This window comes from Plodia interpunctella, chromosome 23 (assembly GCF_027563975.2).
Source record: "Plodia interpunctella isolate USDA-ARS_2022_Savannah chromosome 23, ilPloInte3.2, whole genome shotgun sequence".
Lineage (NCBI taxonomy): Eukaryota > Metazoa > Arthropoda > Insecta > Lepidoptera > Pyralidae > Plodia > Plodia interpunctella.
The window spans coordinates 2,747,305-2,766,547 of record NC_071316.1 but is presented as its reverse complement, the minus strand read 5'-3'; the positions used below and the strand labels follow the sequence as shown (position 1 = coordinate 2,766,547).

General features: G+C 33.8%; 2 protein-coding genes across 6 annotated transcripts in view; one reads left to right on the top strand and one right to left on the bottom strand.

The window, feature by feature from the left end:
• The window catches only part of CRMP (Collapsin Response Mediator Protein), a 49,231-nt gene extending 35,380 nt beyond the window's left edge, over positions 1-13,851 (top strand). For both annotated transcript variants that reach the window (XM_053762983.1, XM_053762982.2), the window contains exons 10-14: positions 6,081-6,268; positions 6,750-6,834; positions 7,345-7,482; positions 10,474-10,605; positions 10,876-13,851. In XM_053762983.1, the coding sequence (XP_053618958.1) occupies positions 6,081-6,268; positions 6,750-6,834; positions 7,345-7,482; positions 10,474-10,605; positions 10,876-10,955 (623 nt within the window). In that variant the 3' untranslated portion in view covers positions 10,956-13,851. The remainder of the gene's footprint in view (positions 1-6,080; positions 6,269-6,749; positions 6,835-7,344; positions 7,483-10,473; positions 10,606-10,875) is intronic.
• Positions 13,852-14,710: 859 nt separating this feature from the next.
• Positions 14,711-19,243, bottom strand: part of pan (pangolin) — a 125,079-nt gene continuing 120,546 nt past the window's right edge. For 2 of the 4 annotated variants that reach the window (XM_053762696.2, XM_053762695.2), the window contains exon 12: positions 14,711-18,922. In XM_053762696.2, the coding sequence (XP_053618671.1) occupies positions 18,556-18,922 (367 nt within the window). In that variant the 3' untranslated portion in view covers positions 14,711-18,555. The remainder of the gene's footprint in view (positions 18,923-19,243) is intronic. The other 2 variants (XM_053762698.2, XM_053762697.2) reach the window with 1 other exon arrangement.

The window sequence follows — 19,243 nt, the reverse complement described above, 5'->3', positions numbered from 1 at the left end:
ACTGTAAAAATGGAGCTGGTTCTAAATACGAAGATTTAAAGTCGGTTGGATAGAGTCCATTTTCAAAAAGCATGAAGTTATAAAAATAAATTTAACCATCATAAAAAAATAAAAATTTTGTAACAACTTTTATTAAGAAGTCAGCACCATAAACGTAATATTTAATATATCTGTCGAACAAACATAGCTTTCTTAGCTAACATTTTAGCATGATATATACTATTTTGATATTATTACAAGTAAATAGTAAACAGAATTTCATGTAGTTACTTGAAATGAGGGGTGTCATATGAGTTTTCTTCTAAACAGTAAATACATTACAAAAATCAAAATCATCATCATCTTCTAAACAGTAAATACATTACAAAAATCGAAATTAGGCCATCACAGGCACTTTTTCACGTCATATTCTAAATTAAATAATACTAAAGCTACAAACTACTAGCATTTTGGAATGACTACAGCTGAGAAGAAATGCCGAAAGAAACTCATTCAAACAGTGTTGGTCCATGCCAGAAGGGCTTACAGTTTTTTTAAATATAAATGTATATATCATTTTTTCTGTAATATAACAATGTAAGTACACAATAAAGCACATGGTCAAAAGGTATACTGAAACATATTATGATGTGAGTGCTGAAGAAAAAAATGTTTATATCATTAACCAGACAGACCAAACGAAATAATTTAAATAAGAGATCGAACTGACCAGTTCCCCCAACAGCACCCGTTCACGAGTTGACGCATAGGTCAGCCATAGCGAAGCTCTAGAGAGAACCTCCTGACTCGACCTATAACGCCGCCACCTGTTTGACCATTAGAGTGTGCATACTCGATCCCCATGACCTAACATAATAGATATGTTACTTTCAAACACTTGAAGAATCACGCACATGTTTTACAAATAAATGTCAAAATATATGCATTAAACATGTCAACAAAATATATATAAATTATAAAAAGGTAAGATCAAGTGTGAGAAGCAGAAGTTTTTGGAAGAGTCAGTTTTTTTTATCATTTAAGTAGTCGCTAACTGTGTAATAAGCATTATCCATCAAAGCGTTCTTAATATAAGATTTAAATTTTACACTTTGACTCACGAAAGACCGCCTAACCTTTTTAAGTCGGAATTTGTTCATACAAAGTTTATGCTTATTACGAGTGTTTACACTATTAACAATATTTTACTAAATAAAAAGATGACACTAAAATTGTCATCCAGGCATGTATCCTCACTTCAAAAATGAGGTAGTTTCATATAAACTGCCACCCCCACTCCAGTGTATTTTATTTTCGATGCATACTTTGCCCAACCACCCAGCAAAATACACAACTGAACAAGTTTCTAAGTCTGATTTATTCGAAGACGTCCAATCAATTGGTTCTTCTAATAAATCAGTTAACAAATCATCGTCATAATTATGCTGCCGAGAAGGGCCAGCGACATCGCGTGCATGTTCAACTTGGCTAGATAAATGAGAACATTAAGCCTGTATCAGTTGCGTATTTTGGTTATTAAAATTAGTAGAAGAAACAAAAGTGGCGTCATCTGCCTCGCAATTGGTGTTTTCTAATTTTATTAAATTATTAAGCAAATTCGATCTGAATATGGCTCTTAAGTTTCTTGATGTTGGATTACGATTACAACCGCCCCTCATTCTATAAATTCCAAATAAATTTTCAATCACATCTTGATTTAATCGATACGTCATAATGAATTTAACCTCGGTGCCCTTTGAGAACTCCTCGCTGGAGAACTGCAATACAGCATTGATTGTTTGCTGTATACCCTCAAAACACGGAGGGCTTGTGAATTTAATTGAATTATTTTTCGTAATCATTTTTTTCTTCAAATCAGCAAATAATGATTTACCCTTAATCAACGATTGATACACATGCGTATTTTTATTTTTTGTTAAAGCACATTTATTAGGATTGCAATCAAATTTATTTCTTGAATTTAACGAATCAAATAAATCATTCACAACTTGAACAAAATCAGTTGTATTTTTGGCTGTAGTACTTTGCAGTTCTCCAGTATCGACTGCCGTTTGTATAGCTGCAGCAACTGAATGGCTTAAAACCTGTACGGCGTATTTCACCCGCATTTTTTGAAAATTATTAGGCTTTAAGTGCACCGGGGTTAATTTATTGATTGATTTACTTTTATTACGATTATCTATAAATATATATGGAACATCTTTTGTTGCCCCCATGGATTTGATCGCCTTAACATTTGTTGTTGCCTGGTCACATACAATCACTTTCGGTAATAATCCACATGCGAATAATCTGTTAATTAAAGATTTAATTAAATCTTTAAATTAATCAACTTGTCAGAGTTCACATTTTTGTGTGATAAAAAGTATGCTACAGGAATTTTCCAATTATTGTAAATACCTCTAACTACAAATACAAGTGCATATCTGGCTTCCACGGGGGAACGATCGCCTCCACCAAAGTCTTCGAATCCCTCCACCAAATCAAATTTTTTTGAATATTCTAAATCAGTTTTAATGCTCATCTCATCAAAACAAATTGCACATGATTTATATTGTATAGATTGATCAACAAATTTGCGATAAATATTTTCAAAAATATCATCATTTAATCCCGGTAAACAGTTGGTGGATTGCAACCAATTTTGAATGGTAGTGGGAGCAGCTAGCAAGAAGCCTCCTTTTCTTAAATATTTATAAGTGGCAGGAGACTTATAGTAAAGTGACATGCACGTTTTTTTTTCCGCTTCTGTCCATTGTTTTTTTCCTTTTTTGAATTGCATCATTATCAAATTTTGAGCTAATTCCCCTTTAAACTTCATTTTATTTAAATCTACCAAATTTTTGTTACGAATTTTTTTTGATAATTTAATACTTTTCTCTCTATAACTTTTTAAAAGTTTGCTTGTGTTTTTTATAGATCTTTTCAATTTTTTGCACCTAGGTGTATCCTTATAGTAATTTTCTTGTTCCCAGTTTTTCCTCGGAGTTGTGGGTCTACATTCTTCTTCCTCCATAGTATTTTTTTTATTTTTCATACCGGGATAAACCCTTGTTGGTGGTATAACTTTTAGTTCGGGTGACATTTGAGCTAGTAAAAAACAAAAACAAAACAAAAGCATGAAATATGCAAAGTCAATCTACAACATAATTGCAGACTAAAAGAGATTTTTGTACATTTACATACGTTTGTTTTGTGCTGGCTTGAAGTATGATAACGAAGAAATGTAGAAGTGAGAGAAGTGTTAAAATACGCAGATATTCTTAGGTTAAATCGGGGCCTTTAAAATTCGGGGTCCAGAGGGAATAAATAAAAGTTGTATGTAATTGGGATCTTTAGGCTATTTTTATGCAGAATAAAACTTGAAATTGCTCATAGGGTACTTTTATGCTGAATTTCTCACAAGAGTGGAGGCCAGATCCCGAGGGAGAGAGCTATCAATATAAATATAATTAGAGAATCTCTTTGGCGTGGCTGTCATGAATATTGAGAATATGAGCAAACTGTCTCAATATTTTTGTACAATTAAATATGTTACCTTGAGATGTAGATGGAACAGGTGAATGGGGCGAACAGCTTAAAGTTTGAATCCTCTCTATAGTTTATAGGAACTGCCAATTTTGACAATCTCAGTTGTTTTCCAAATTTATTTTGTATAAACATCTTATCAAAATGATCTACACATATACGTTTGTTTCTTAATTTATCTTGAGGCATATGGCTAATGGTCATATTACCTAGAATATTATTTTTCTTGTCAGAAAAAATCAATAATGGGTAGGTAGTTACAATAACTTTTTGTTTTTATTTGCAATATGTCATCTAGAATATAACATAACATCTAGAATATAGCATATATATGTATGTATTTTTAAATACATTAATTTAATGAATTAGTTTTGAAACTCCCCACTGTAATTTATAAATAACCAATTGATTATAAAGAATCTATCCATTCTCCTACAAATTATAAATATACTAGAGGGTTCCCGGCTTCACTTGTGTAAAACCATAATAAATTATAAACCTTTCTCTTGAAACACTCTTATCTAAATAAAAAACCTGCATCAAAATCATCATCATTCCATCCAGACAGCGGGAATTTATTTTATTCATTGTTTGCTTAATACAACAATATATTTATTAAAAATATCTAGCTTATATGTTTGGTATCAGATATAAATATGATATTTAACAAAAACAAGCAAGTCAACTCAAACTGTCAACAAAATCTACTGAGCGGATTGTTATGAAATATGGTGCACGGGCCGAATATAACCTGGAATAACACATAGGGTAGTTTTTATCTCCAAATTCCCATGGTAGCGAAGCCCGGGGCGAAGCTAGCATACATATAAACCTTCCTCTTGAATCACTCTATCTATTAAAAAACCCACATCAAAATCCGTTGCATTGTTTTAAACTGGGGTATTATTTAATCTGTGGTTTTAAAGATCTAAGCATACATAGGGACAGACAGACAATGGGAAGCGACTTTGTTTTATACTATATAATGATGATGATAATGACGTACCTAATAATCCAGTTATCACAATGAGGGCGATTGAAGTCCGTGGTTACAGTACCTAGGTAGGTACCTACTTATATTTAATTGTGTCATTCATTAATAAATATATAACTAGGGTCTTACCGTTTTTTTTTAATTTGTAACCAAAGTTGTAAACGAGGCGGATCTCCGGTAGGGAATCGAAACATAGGTTTTTCACCCCAAGAATTATCACAATTAAAATAAGCACAGGTAGGTGCCATTTTGTGCCGTTTAGTCAGCTCAGATCCAGTAAAGTCCAGTGTGAAAGAAAGCCAAAATAATCGTGTGCGGAGGATGTCAGAGTCCGGTGTGAATAGCCAATTATTTTCGTGTTAGTTATACTTGTCGGTGTCCTGATTCAATGCCAATTAGTTGTATTCGTAAGAAGATCCAATTCAAAGGTCCGATAATCAGTGCCAGGTCGTAGATAAAAATTAAAACAAAAATGGGGTGCGCACTCAACTCAACGGTAAACAACAAAGCGAAGTAAGTAGGTAGGTAAACATAAATAAACTTTTCCTTGAAACTTCACTTGAGTCCTGCGTTTAGTTTCGAAAAATTTTTGTAATGATCTGCAGAATATTTACACATTTTTTAACAATTTGATCATTGAATTAGGTATTCATAGGTATATATCGTATAAAACATAAGTATTTTAACTGAACAATTTTTTTTCTATATTTAAAAAAATAATACGTTGATACATAATTCTAAAATGAAATGATTGTTTAAGTCGCAATAACAGTGAACTAAACGTTAATAAAAGTTTCTTTTTCTTTCGAATTTCTGCGATCGTATGACAGAATCAGGTGCATTATCGGCGGAGCAATCGCCGTATTATGTCAATGATAAATGTTTTTCCTTGTTTCATGCATAAACATATATTCGTGTCAGAGTTTACCGATAGTTTGTAGAAGCCAAAACATATATACTACCGTCTACATATTACATTCGACATACATTGCTTGTTTTTGATTGCGGTAAATAAAAGCTCTCATACAAACTACGCTATGTTTATTAATTCGCGTCGGTATCAGTCTGAGTTCGACGATAGTGTATAAAATGAAAAAAATGCCATCTAGTGATATATTTTTGAAACATTCATTTCCCCACTAGATGGCGAAAGAGTAAGGGAAATCAATGCCTTCTTATTTTCGAACCTTTATTGATATTGCTAAAATAATCTTAAATTTGACATTTAATATAATATTTTTCATTAGTTTAAGCATATTTTAAAGTTAACGTATTTTTAAAATCGTAAATAATTAGAGAAATGTTCAGTTATTCTTATTTGTTACGTATGGTGCCATCTATTGTTAATTTAAACTAAATATTCAGCAGCTGTACTCGTTGGGAGGGTTAGGTTTAAAAAACAATTTGCGAATTGACATTTGTGAAGTAATAATTGTTGTAAGCAATTGCTTACAATAGTTATTACACTAGCGTGACACAGCATTTAAAAATTCATTCATTTTAAAAACTCTTATTTTTTATTATTTCTCGTAGACTATTGAATATTTTGCAATTGCAGGAATAATGGACCCGTGCCGCTTCGTGAGCGTGACGAGCGCGCGCGCGGCGCGCGTGTTCAACCTGTGGCCGCGCAAGGGCCGCGTGGCGCCGCTCGCCGACGCCGACCTCGTGCTGTGGGACTCGCGGCTGCAGCGCGTCATCTCCGCCACCACGCACAGGCACGCTGTCGACTTCAATATCTTCGAGGTATTCTATCACATACACATTAAAACTTAACGATCTGGTGTACACAAATAAATAAATATTTGGGACAAATCACACAGATTGTGCTAGCCCCAAAGTAAGTTGTGTCATGAGATACTAACTCAACGATACTATATTTTATAACAAATACATATATAGATAAACATCCAAGACCCGGGCCAATCAGAAAAAGATCATTTTCCATCATGACCCGACCGGGGTCGTCAATGAAATTAAACAATTCCATACTTTCTCTCGCGCTGTGGATTTCAATATCTTGGAGATTTTCTTGTCCTCGTGAATTGGGCGGGCCGTGTAAGCCTCAAAAAAATTATGTTTCACAAGTGCAATCAACAGCACATCAAGTTGCATGAACGTCTATGTCGCGGTAATAGCGACGAGTTTGCAATGAATTTATGTAAGTCGTTGTGCTGTTGACTGTACATCATACATATCTTATTGTAATAAAAACCTATGATTTCAGGGTCAGAATGTAGTGGGCAGTCCGCAGTATGTGATCGTCAACGGCCGCGTGTGTCTCGATGACGGGGATTTGAGGGTTGTTGAAGGTACTTACATTGATAAGTCTTTAGGGTGTAAAACTAGGCCGTTAGGTATGCATAGGGTACTCCAATTAAAGTCACTTCAGAGTGACAATAATAAAAAACAATAATAAATAATCAAAATCAGTGGACAGCGAACATTGCGGCATCGTGTCAATGACCACAACACGCGCGCGAATCAGCTGTGAGCCGTGAGTTTGTGTAAAACACTATTCATATTTAAAATTTAGCGTTAGATTTAATAGGAAGATCTTTAAAATGTTAATGGGGGTTTCTATTGAGGAAATGACGTTTACATGATAAATTATACAAATCTGCAAAAAAAAAATTTTTTAATTCAACTTTGAACCTCATTATCTCGGAAACTATTGATTTCCCATTCCCAGGCATAGTTTCTTGGGAAAAAATGTTCAAATTAATGGGGAGATGACGTGGGTTTCGGCTATGTCGGAGGTAATTTTACGCCTTCATATTTATTAAGAAGGGTCCAAATACTTAAAGCCTAAATATTCGCAGGTTTCGGCAAGTTCGTGAAGACGCCGACCAACTCCCCGCACGTGTTCGGGGCGCCACAGCCTCCGCTGTCCCCGCAGCCCTCGCCCTCGCCGCTGCACACCCCGCAAAGGGTCACCAACGGCAACACGCCCTCACCTGGTATGCTTATATCAATACATATAATAACATTGAAGAAAGGCCTACAATTTTAAAAAAATCCAATGCACAAATATTGGATTTTTTTTTAATTCTTCATGGAATATACTTAGTTACTGATATAGATAATGAAAATATAGTTTTGGAAATTTTTGTCTGTCTGTCTGTCTGAACGCGCATCACTCGAAATCTACTGGACTGATTTGCTTGAAATTTGGTATGTAGGTACCTTATATACCGGGTTAACATCTTAGATACATCTCATCCCGGTAAACGATCAGGTTCCTTAGAATTAGAATAAAAAAAAAATACTTGAAAACATGGCTACGTTTGTGTTCCGTACCAATGCAATCTTTATTAGATTTATGTTAAATTAATGAAAACATATAATGATTGTGATCGAGTGCTGATGAAAAAAAAGATATACTTGTATACCTTCCTTCTACCTTCCTCCCTTCTCTAATATATCTACCTAAAGAAGGCATCGGGTCGTATAAAGTGTCCTAACATTTTCCTTCTTCTATCCTATTCTACTAATATTTAATTTAATTTAGTACACAGATACAAAAATTGTTATCAGTTATCAGAACGATTTTCTCTGTCTACTTTCTGTCTTTATTAAAACTAAATTTACAATACAATCGTCATCATCATCATCAATCATCGATACATATTCAATACATTCATCATCAATACATATAATAAAATTTAAGAAAGGTCAATTTAATAATTATGAAATTTTGTACATTGGATTTTTTTTTAATTCTTCATGGAATATACTCAGTTACTGATATAGATGACGAAAATATAGTTTTGGAAATTTTTGTCTGTCTGTCTGTCTGAACGCGCAACACTCGAAATCTACTGGACCGATTGGCTTGAAATTTGGTATGTAGGTACCTTATATACCGGGTTAACATCTTAGATACATTTCATCCCGGTAAATGGTCAGGATCCCGTAGGATAATTGATTTTAGGATCATTTTTGATTCATAATTAATTAGTTAATTATGAATCAAAAATGCCTCAGAATCCCGGGTTAACATCTTATAGACATTTCATTCCGGAAAATGAGGAGGGTCCTGTAGGAAAATTAGATACATTTCATCCCGGTAAATGGTCAGGTTCCCGTAGGATAATTGGAAAACTAATTATGAATCAAAAATTCCTCGGAATACTGGGTTAACATGTTATAGACCTTTCATCCCGGAAAATGAGGGTCCTGTAGGAAAATTAAAATAACAATCCACGGAGCCGATTTACTATAAAATTTTGTAGAAATGTGTAAACAGAACATAAACAATTTTTTTTTATCGATGAATATCTGATATAGATATAATTAGAAGGGACATATCAATTTTCAATTTAATTTTGTTATATTTTAATTTTGAACATAACCAAGACTCGCAGTTTCGCTCAGACAAAATGATATGATATATATATATATATATATATATATATATATATATATATATATATATATGTAAGGCATTTCATATGTAAAAAGATATTGTAAATTAAAAAGTGCATTTTTACAATTATTATTACACAAGCATATTAATCCTTATGATTAAAAGTACTGAGTAAGTATTGAGATTATTTCATCATCAAGAGAATTTCACGAAGATAATTTTTGTCCTTTACAGCACATAAATTGTATTAATAGATTCTGAAATATCGTGAAATTGAAAAATACGCACGCCGAATTATTTTAAGTAGGTAGATACTTTTATTTTACTATTACGTTTTCAACGTTTTATTTACATTAAATTCAATTTCGCGCGCCTTATCGATGTATTTGTCAAATCGCACCATTTATATGGTACTGCATTCAATTCTAGCCAATAGGAACGCGCGGTTCGCCGCCGCGCATGCGCAATGCTGCTGGCGCAACAAAACGCCATAGCGGCGGCAAGGGGAGCTTCTTCTTCGTTACCGGCTCTTAGCGCGAGCGCATTAAAAAATATGTAATAATTGTGTTATCATATAAGTGCATCGCCAGTGCTCCTATATTTAAACTGGACTATTTCTATCGTTACCGAGTATTGAATTACCGTGTGTCAGGCCGGCCGGCAGGTGTTTAAGGACTATAATTCCAGTGAACCATATTCGTGAGGGATCTTGGGGTACAGCCGCTGTCTACGTGGTAAGTACGCGCAATATTCCTTATTGGCATTATTGCCTGCAGTATCGTTATTTACCGGCGAATACCGAAAGGTATTTGATCCAGATGAGCGATTGACAAATCCATAATTTATCGCGTCAATTTGCAACAATACCACTATGGTAGTCCATGTTTTTGGTATAATATAACACATAACAACAAAAATCAAAAATAAAATATCATTTTTCAATCCGTACAATTTTAATACTATTCTAATACTCTCATGCGTTGAAAATCTATCAAAATGCTGATTTTTGTCAAATTTGTTAATAGTAGCGACGCCCTCACTGGATTACATATAAGTTTGTTTCTTTCCATTAACAACCGTAACGAGGACAATGACCATCAAGTCATAGATAAGACTGGAGAAAATAAATTTTCAACCGACTTCCAAAAAAGAAGGAGATTCTATGTTCAGTGTACTGTATCCATTTTTTGAAGTGAAAATTTCATTAGCGGCGTTGTGCACTTTTTTTGATGGGTAAAAAATTTTAAACTCTCGTCAGGAAGGACAAGGACGTGACCTGGTCGAAAATTCAAAAATGCACAATGTTAACATTCAAGTTTTCACTTCTGCCGGCACTCCCGGAGTGCAACCCGTATTTAAATATGTATGTGCCTAGCTATGCCCTCTCCATTCCAGCAGAAATCCAACAAATGAATTTAGTTCCCTTTGTAAGCACTTGTTTATAGCAATGGCTGAATATTGTCGTGTAAATTCAGTCCAATGTCAAAAAACCGCTACTTGACGGCGCTACCTGAGCACCGAGTTAGCCACATAGTCCCGCGCGGCGGCCGGCAGCTTAAGTTGTAAAATTGTTTGTCTGCAGGCGAGGAGCTGAAGCCGGCGCACGCGCACAGACAGCCGGAGCCGGCGCCGTCGGGCTGCAGCACGCCCACCGGCCGCAAGATGCGCGACGGCGCGCAGCGCGACCTGCAGAGCTCCAGCTTCTCCATCAGCAGTAATTTTTTTTTTTGTTTTTCTTAAAAATTTTTTGCTCGCATTTGATATATGACACTGTAAGGTTTGCAAAACTTTATTTATTTCTTAATTTACCCCCCGAAAATAACATTTATTTTAAAAAAATTGAATACTTTGCAGCAAATTTCACCTGATTAGATCCAGTAGATTCGGAGCAAAATGCCTGTGACAGAAATTAAAAAGTCCGTTTTTTTTAATTTTTATACGGAACCCAAAAATCTTAATTTAGAATTTTCTGCCCTATTTGCAGAAGAGGTCGAGGGCCTGGACACGAAGACTTCAGTCCGCGTGCGAAACCCCCCCGGCGGCAAGTCCTCCGGTCTGTGGTAAACTCAAGGATGGGTCGCCGCTTCACGGCTTGACGCTGAGGCAGCAGAGGGACGCCATATTTTATTTTCTTGTTGAGTTGGCTGTTTGAATATTATGTATCGCCCTTCGATTCGTTTAGACTTAATTAGTACCATATATAGTTATATATGTTTGAAACTAGCTTTTATCCGCGGCTCTTCCTACAGCAAAAAGTGTTGCAAGTTGTGTATTTTTCATACAAACTTCCACTTGAATGTAGTCGCCGAGTTTTTTTTTTAATTTTTCGTAAACATTCGTACTAAATTCCATCAAAATCGATCCAGCTGTTTAGATACAACAGTCAGACATATTTTCCCATTTATTATTATTAAAGAAAATGTTGTGTTTTTTTTTAAATTTCTTATTTTAAACTGAATAATACTAATATAATATTTAACACTTTCATGTTTTTATCAGCTGAATATCTAATATGGCGTCCCTTCCTGCAAGGATTCGCTTGTTACAGCTGAGAACCAATTTAGTCTATTCGTTTATAATCCAAAGCTTAGACAGTTGAAATGTGGTCACAAAACTACCAATCAACCCAATTCTTTATTCGACTACACCAAAAGACGGGTAACGTTTTGATATCAAACGAATGATCAGGTAAAAATATGGAAATTTCCATGGAAAAAGTTTAGACGTATTATGCGCAGCCGTGGCGGTCCAGTGGTTAAGACTGTTCACCTAAGATCGAAAAGTCCCAGGTTCGAATCCTACTCGTGCCGCATAAGTTTCTATACTAATTTGACTTACATATAGTCATTTTCATGGACCACCACTTGCTTCCGGTGAAGGAGGCCGTCGTGAGCAAACCTGCTCACAATTTGACGTTTAAGTTCACTAGTGTGTATGAGACTGCTTGCCACTAGATGTCGTTCGGTAGTCGTAATAGTCATGACTGATGCCTTTAAGCGACTTGAATAAAATCTGACAACAAAGCGTGTTGACACTCGAATAGAATGAAGTTAAAAATGTTCTTACGACTTAACCCTCCATAAAGTACCTTTTTTCGTAGAAATTAATATATTTTTTTCCCAAAAAGGAGTGTAATGTTTATTTCTTTATGATATAATAGTATTTGTGAACACATTTCTTCGTTAGACTGTACTCGTATGGTATGATATATCTCTATAGCGTGACATAATAAATGTTTACTGGGTGTAAAAACATGTTTATTTAGTTAAAACCATAGACTGATTTAAGAATAATCTTCTTTAGCGAGTTACATTATATACATTTAGGTACTTAATTGATTTTAAAAAAGCTCCATAAATAAAATTGACATTTTTTATAACTACCTACTTAGATAAGAAACAGTGAAGGAAATTTCCTTTTTTGTAATAATGACATTTGATTAAAAGCAATTAAAACATATACTTGCCTAATAATAAAATAAAGTTTACTACACGTTTTTGACTGACGTGATTTTTGTATAATAATAGTTTTTTCGCTAAAGAAGACTATATTATAGCACATAGATCAATTAGTTACAGAAAACTATAAAAGGACAGTGAAAATATACATATTATATGTATTTTTTCTAATATACATATCTATACACAGAAATTTTAGAATAGAAAAAACAATAAGTCCTGGCAGTAAAAACCATTATAAAAAAAGAAAATGTCACAAATAGTGAAAACTATTTCGCTTTTTGCGATGAACGATGATGATAAACAAATGATCTATGTGCGCATAACCTCTGTACTTTATATTTTAGCAATACGCGTAAGATTAATTATGACACCCATACTAATTTTGACAATAGTTGTTTTATTGACCCTTATAGATAGTTTTAAAATTAAATGCTTATACAATTTTAATTGTGATGTTTTATTATTTATTCAAATAAATATGATGTATTTAGTATACACATATCTTTAAATTAAAATTGTATATGTGTTTAATAATAAAATTAACCATTGAAGTTTTATACCTATGTTATTGTTTTAGAATCTATAATTTTTAATGTTGAATAAGGATCAGAAATGGCAAATATTAACATTTTTGAAGTAAATACTTATTTCCGGATTTTTGGCAATTTTCTTGATGTAACTTCCATTTAGCAGTGTCAAAATTTTTAAGGTTAATTAGGTATTTCCCTGATTTTTAATTTTCTTTTTGTAAGCATTTAAATATGTTTCTAATTTGTTATTAACGTTTAAGTATGGATGGTGTAAAAAGCATTTTGTTTAACCCACCGCAAAGCAATGAAAAATTTACTTCTTTATAACAAAGTGCAAAATTAACTTACTGGATCGAAGTTTTCACGAAGAAAATATTATGATTTAAGCAAATTTAGCACCGATTATGTAAAACTGAATATTGGTTCGGATCTCTTGTATGTTAGTTTTGTGATGGATGTGTTAGTTGCCCTTTATTGTATGGATTAGATTATTAAGCGTTTATTGTTTTTATACTAAGCACTTTCAAAAAATCCTACTGCAATTTTTGTCTCATTGGTAATAGCTGCATAGATCGCACTATGAAAATGTTAAACCATCTACACTCGCGTTTCGCGGTATACGTGACGAGTCTATTTGGCGCGTAAAATAAAATTTCACTGAGGTGTATCGTGTAGTCGATTGTAGTCGCAAGTTTTTGACCAATTATTATATTCATTTTACGATCGTGGTAAGTAATTTTTGAACACCTATTTGCCGAAATATCTGCAATTTAAATCACTTCATCGAAAATAAAAACATTTAGTAATTAAATCTAACAAGTGTACTAAAATCCCTAGATTATACTAAAACAGTACAAAATTATTTGAACCTTACCTAGCTAATGCGTAGCATCACAATTTTATAGCGTTTTACATTTTTTTTCTAAATGTATTCTCTATTATGCATTGTCACAAATAAACGAGTTATTCCCGTTCGCCACCCCCAGTATTGCCCCCTCCGGTGGCGACTGGGAATTATTCTAAAAAAATATCCCAGTCGCCACCTCCGGGGGCAAGCGGGATTGTTGGTAGTAAAAATCCCAGTGGCCACCCCTAAATATAGTTAACATAAAAACTAGGTATGCTACCTATTATCTTTATTTTTTTTTTGAAATGACAAAGAATGTTAATTTTATTAAATTTCTGATTAAAAAATAGAAGTACGTAGGGTTAATCAAACGAGAGAGTTACAATATATATATATATATATATAAGCTATAGTGAACCGTACCTATTGCCTAAATTTCAATGCATATATATCTAGATACATAAAGGTACCTAACTAAACAATTCATTTACTTTAAACATTCTGTGACGTCGGTAATTATTTTAAAATCATTCCAAAAAATATAAAGATATAGCATTTATTTTAACTATTATTAGGGGTGGCCACTGGGATTTTTACTGACCAACATTCCCGTTTGCCACCCGGAGGTGGCGACTGGGATATTTTTTTAGAATAATTCCCAGTCGCCACCGGAGGGGGCAATACTGGGGGTGGCGAACGGGAATAACTCCAAATAAACAATGTAATCACATACTTTGTTTTATTTTTAAATCTTTTAACCCCCTACAAGTTACAGGAATAACTATTTCTGTTACAACTCGAAGTTATCTACGGAGATACTGCTACCAACAGGGTTGTCTATCTCTCTCTGTTATACATATATGTATGTCTCTTTATCTAATCCGAACCTTGTGAGATATTTATAAGGCTTAGTATAGTATAAGTAGTTCCGGTCCCTGGTTTTAGGAAATTTGTGTATAAACGCAATGAAACACAAAAATATACAGTTTTTATGTTGTTTATTAAAATAATATTCGTTCAACTGAACACAAGTTACGGGAACAGACCTAATAATTGAGTTTTCTAATTTGACATGTTTTTTCTACAAAAAATAAAGTAGCTCATTGAAGCCGCTGTCTTGCCTCTTAACAATAAAAACAACCTATAAAATCTATCAACATAAAGACCTTTTGGAGGTATTGTGTATCAAATACCAAACGGTGTTACATGTATAGTTAAATTTGGCACAGATAATTATAATATTAAATTATTACTGTCCATTAAAATATTCTTTGCTCATTAACACTAAAATAATCCGTCGAACTGATAAAATAAAAAACTTATATTTTGGTTCATGCTTCACCGATATAAATTCAAATAAAAACGAAAAGACATTTGTAAATTTATATTAGTGTTAACAAAACGAAAGAATAAAATTCCCTGGCAATCTGTAAGTTCTAGATGGTTTTGGCACGGGTTCGCTTATTTTACAGGCGAAATATTAAAAAAAAAACATAAAAAAATAATTGAGCGACGAAAAATAAATCATTTCTTCCGAAAGACATAAAATTCAAATTCCAATATAGTTTTTTTTTTCTTGAAAATAGACCTTAAAATTAATTTTAATGAAATTCTAGTTTATTTAGAAGACTATACAGTACCCATAATATTCATTTATTGCACAAGTCGGATTTCATGCAAAATCGTGCGACTGATTAAAAATAATATTTGAAATCATTCAAACTGGTCCGATTGTAAAATAAGATTTGTTAATATTTTTTTCTGTATACATTTATCTTGTCCGTACATAAAAGTTTCCATTTAAAAAATCCCTCAATAACTGCAGGCACAATTTAGAAAATCAAATTACATAATCACGTGATCATATTGCGTTCAACAACGTTAAAATTCTTAATAATAACAATAAAAAGTAATTAACAAAATGTTGCGTCGAAAAACAAACCATCAAGAACATTCCGAGGGAAACTTAATTGTTTTTCGTAATAATAATTATATAAATGCAATATTTCTTTATACCAAAAATGTTCTACTCGCGAATTACAAATTTATTTACATATCTCCAGCTTAAGTATATATTCTGGGTCGCCGAAGATCTTGGGGCATTTCCACCTGGGGTAACTTGGACCACAAGACAATTGTTGTTATATGTGAGAACAATTTTCATCACTACATAGTAAAACAAAGTCACTTCACGCTGTCTGTCTTTCCACATATATGCTTCTTTAAAACTACGCGGATTTACGGATTTATTGCGGTTTTTATTCGATAATGTTATTCCTGTGTATAATTTATTATGGTTTTGCCCGAGCGAAGCCAGACGCGTTTTCTCCAGATCCCTTTCTCCAGATAGCAGTGTGCACATCATCATATTCAAATAAATAACCCATCCTATTTATAAATGTTCATTTTGATACTATTATTTTTTTATTATTCGTTATAATTAGGTATTCCCGTGGCCCGAGTGTGAAAAGGACCGCGACGCCCCAAGATCCAAAATAAAAAACAGTTACGTCAGATATGTTTACAATGAATCTTAATTTCGTTTTGAGTCAGTATTCAATCAACTAATATTTTTCCTTAAACTTTTTATATAGTATATGTATAGGTAAGTAGCATAGTACACTTATTTACTAATATGACACAGTTAGAATAAAACTATATTTTATACATATACATCATGTATGTACTTACACATATACAGAGATATGTATTGTACGAAAGTGCCCTTTTCGCTGATTAATAGTTTCTGAAATTCCGATAAAATTATACCAAATATTAATATTTCATATATAAAAACACGTTAAATAGCTAAAAAGCTTACATACATACTTTTTCATGCAAAGATAATTAACATTAAATAAATGTTTATTCATAGACAATTAATAGACTATTTTCTTTTACTTTAAGGGTAATTTAGTACAATACAACAATAACTTCACTCGTACGACGCGACTAAACTAACCTACGACAGTCTAATTCCGCACAACGGAAAAACGTTTTTCCCTCCGCCACAACTTAACATAACTTTTTACATAACGCGAAGGGAAAATTATAAACTTAAATGTTAACTCTAACGCTACATGGAACCTCATGTGGTGCAGGCCGATGCAATCGTGGTGGTACTCAATGCACAAGATATGAAATATCAAAAAAACAATCATTTTCTAAATCTTGAATGCATTGAAAAAACTCTTTCTATGACTTCATTGAAGAAAAAATAATTCGAAATTTGAATATCGAATTTTGTGTTGGACTAAAGAAAATGGCGAATTAAAATGCACACATTATTACATTATAAATCATAATTTTTCTACAAAAATCTCATAGGTCCGAGATATCATTGTATGTCAAACTATAGTAATCATAGATATAAATATCTTTATTATCATACAAAAGTGAAATTTTTGTATTTCACACCTTGTACATCGTGCCGTAAATGCAAGAATATGAGAGAGCATTACATGTGTATCATCCGAATGTTTATTGGCTTGGGAACACGCCAAAGCTGGATTTCATAAATACATCACATTATTTGTAAACAAATTTAAGTTAATATATAAATTGTACATTAAAGATTTTTGTCAAATAAAAATCCATAATAACGAGTGATTTTCATTCTATCAACTCATTACAGAAATGATTGTTTTAAAGATCATAATTTATCCGAAAAATGTATCAAAAAAATGTGATCTCTTTACAAAATACGCATCAAAATAAGCCAGTAGATACATTTCACATACAAACTCCAAATCAAGACAAATTATCAGAAAGGAATAAAATAATCTTAAAAGATATTTAAATATGTCTTATTTCCGATAGGCTAGAACCTGTATGACTATAGTACGGACTCATATTATATAATGCATTCAAATCGCATAAAATATTATTATTCTTGAGACATCAAACTTGCTGATAAAATTATACATGAATTATTAGATCTACGCCGTACGAGTACATCAACGCCGGCTCCACACTATCGCGGAGAAGATCACCAAAATTATAGTTCATATTATTTTATACGTTTTGAATATGTTACAACATGAGCCACAAATGCAAAAGACTCGATCAGGACTTGCAATTTTGAGATCAATCAAAGACGACTAATAAATGTGGTAATTTCTATGTGTGCTCTGTGCTTTTAGAAGCGTACGATATTGTCGAAACATCCCCTCGCAATCTATTGTCGTGATTTCAAGATATACCGCACATTTGGTAAAAATATTTACAGAAATAAAAAAATTAGGCCATAGTTGCTAAGTGCACCGGGGAGCAACCTTGAAAACTTGTTTGCAGTTAGTTATGTTTGCTAGACATAGATGGCGTTGTACACAACCACCACAACAGTGAATCCTTCATGGTTTATTGTTCACAAAAATGTCGGTATTTCTTGATATCATGATCATTTAAACCTATTTCATTAAATATCGCCGGACCGGAGGTAGGAAACTACTAAATGTTCATAGCGGGAGTACCTTGTATCACAATCACAACCAACGCGGTTCACAACTCCTAGATGGCGCTGTTTAGTTCCAGATTCGAAACTAGATGTCGCTTTAATGAAACTTATCGCTCCAAAATTTTGTTTGTAAAACAGTCAATGAGCAAAACGATGGAGTGATAATTTTCAGTCGTGCTCTATTAGAATTCCAGGTCGGTGAAGAACATGAACTGTCGATCTAGAATAATAACAGAGACTGACATCTTTGATTAACAGTACATTAAACCTTGTAACAAACTAGAAATCTTTTGAAGATTGTCAACAGAGTTTTCCAGTTGGAGAGTTGTAAAGTCCTGTTAAGCTAAAGACGCAGCGCACTAGGAGGACGCTACGACACGGAGATGACCTCGTGCCCGGGCCGCGCCTGCGCCGCGCGCGGCCACGACTGCGACGTCAGCTGGCCGACGGACAAGGGGTTATTCGCATCTCTAGGGTTAGTCCCCACTGGATTCCTAGGGGGATTCGGCGGCGGATCTGACGCTGGAGACGCCAAAGACGAAAGCGCACTCAACCCACCGGGGCTCGACGCGGAGTTGAGCGGAGTGTCGGCGTCGCCTTCGCTGGAGGCGTCGGACATCTCCTCGAGCTTGACGTCTTCTTCAGAACAAGGGGACTGGGGAGTCACCATCGGCATGGGCACGGTCCCGGACGCCGCGGCCAGGGCTTCCATGTAGCGCACGCACTTTTTCTTCCGCCTGGAATTCACAACGGTTTGTCAGGTGGGGTCACTCAGGGTGGTGTTTTGGGACCGCTTCATATCCATCTTATTTATGTTCATTTGGGATCTTTATTAAGTATTCTATGGTATTTACCATCTGATTTACAACATACAATATGTCAACAGACATGTAATATATTTGCGCAAAAGACCAATTATATGAAGTGATCCCATGATATAAATAACTGTAGTAAACACTGAAACTACTTAACACAGATTAACGAAACAAAAAATACACAATGTTAACTTAAAACTTCATGCTGAGAAAAATGTTAAACTGAAAGATCACTCTTTAAAA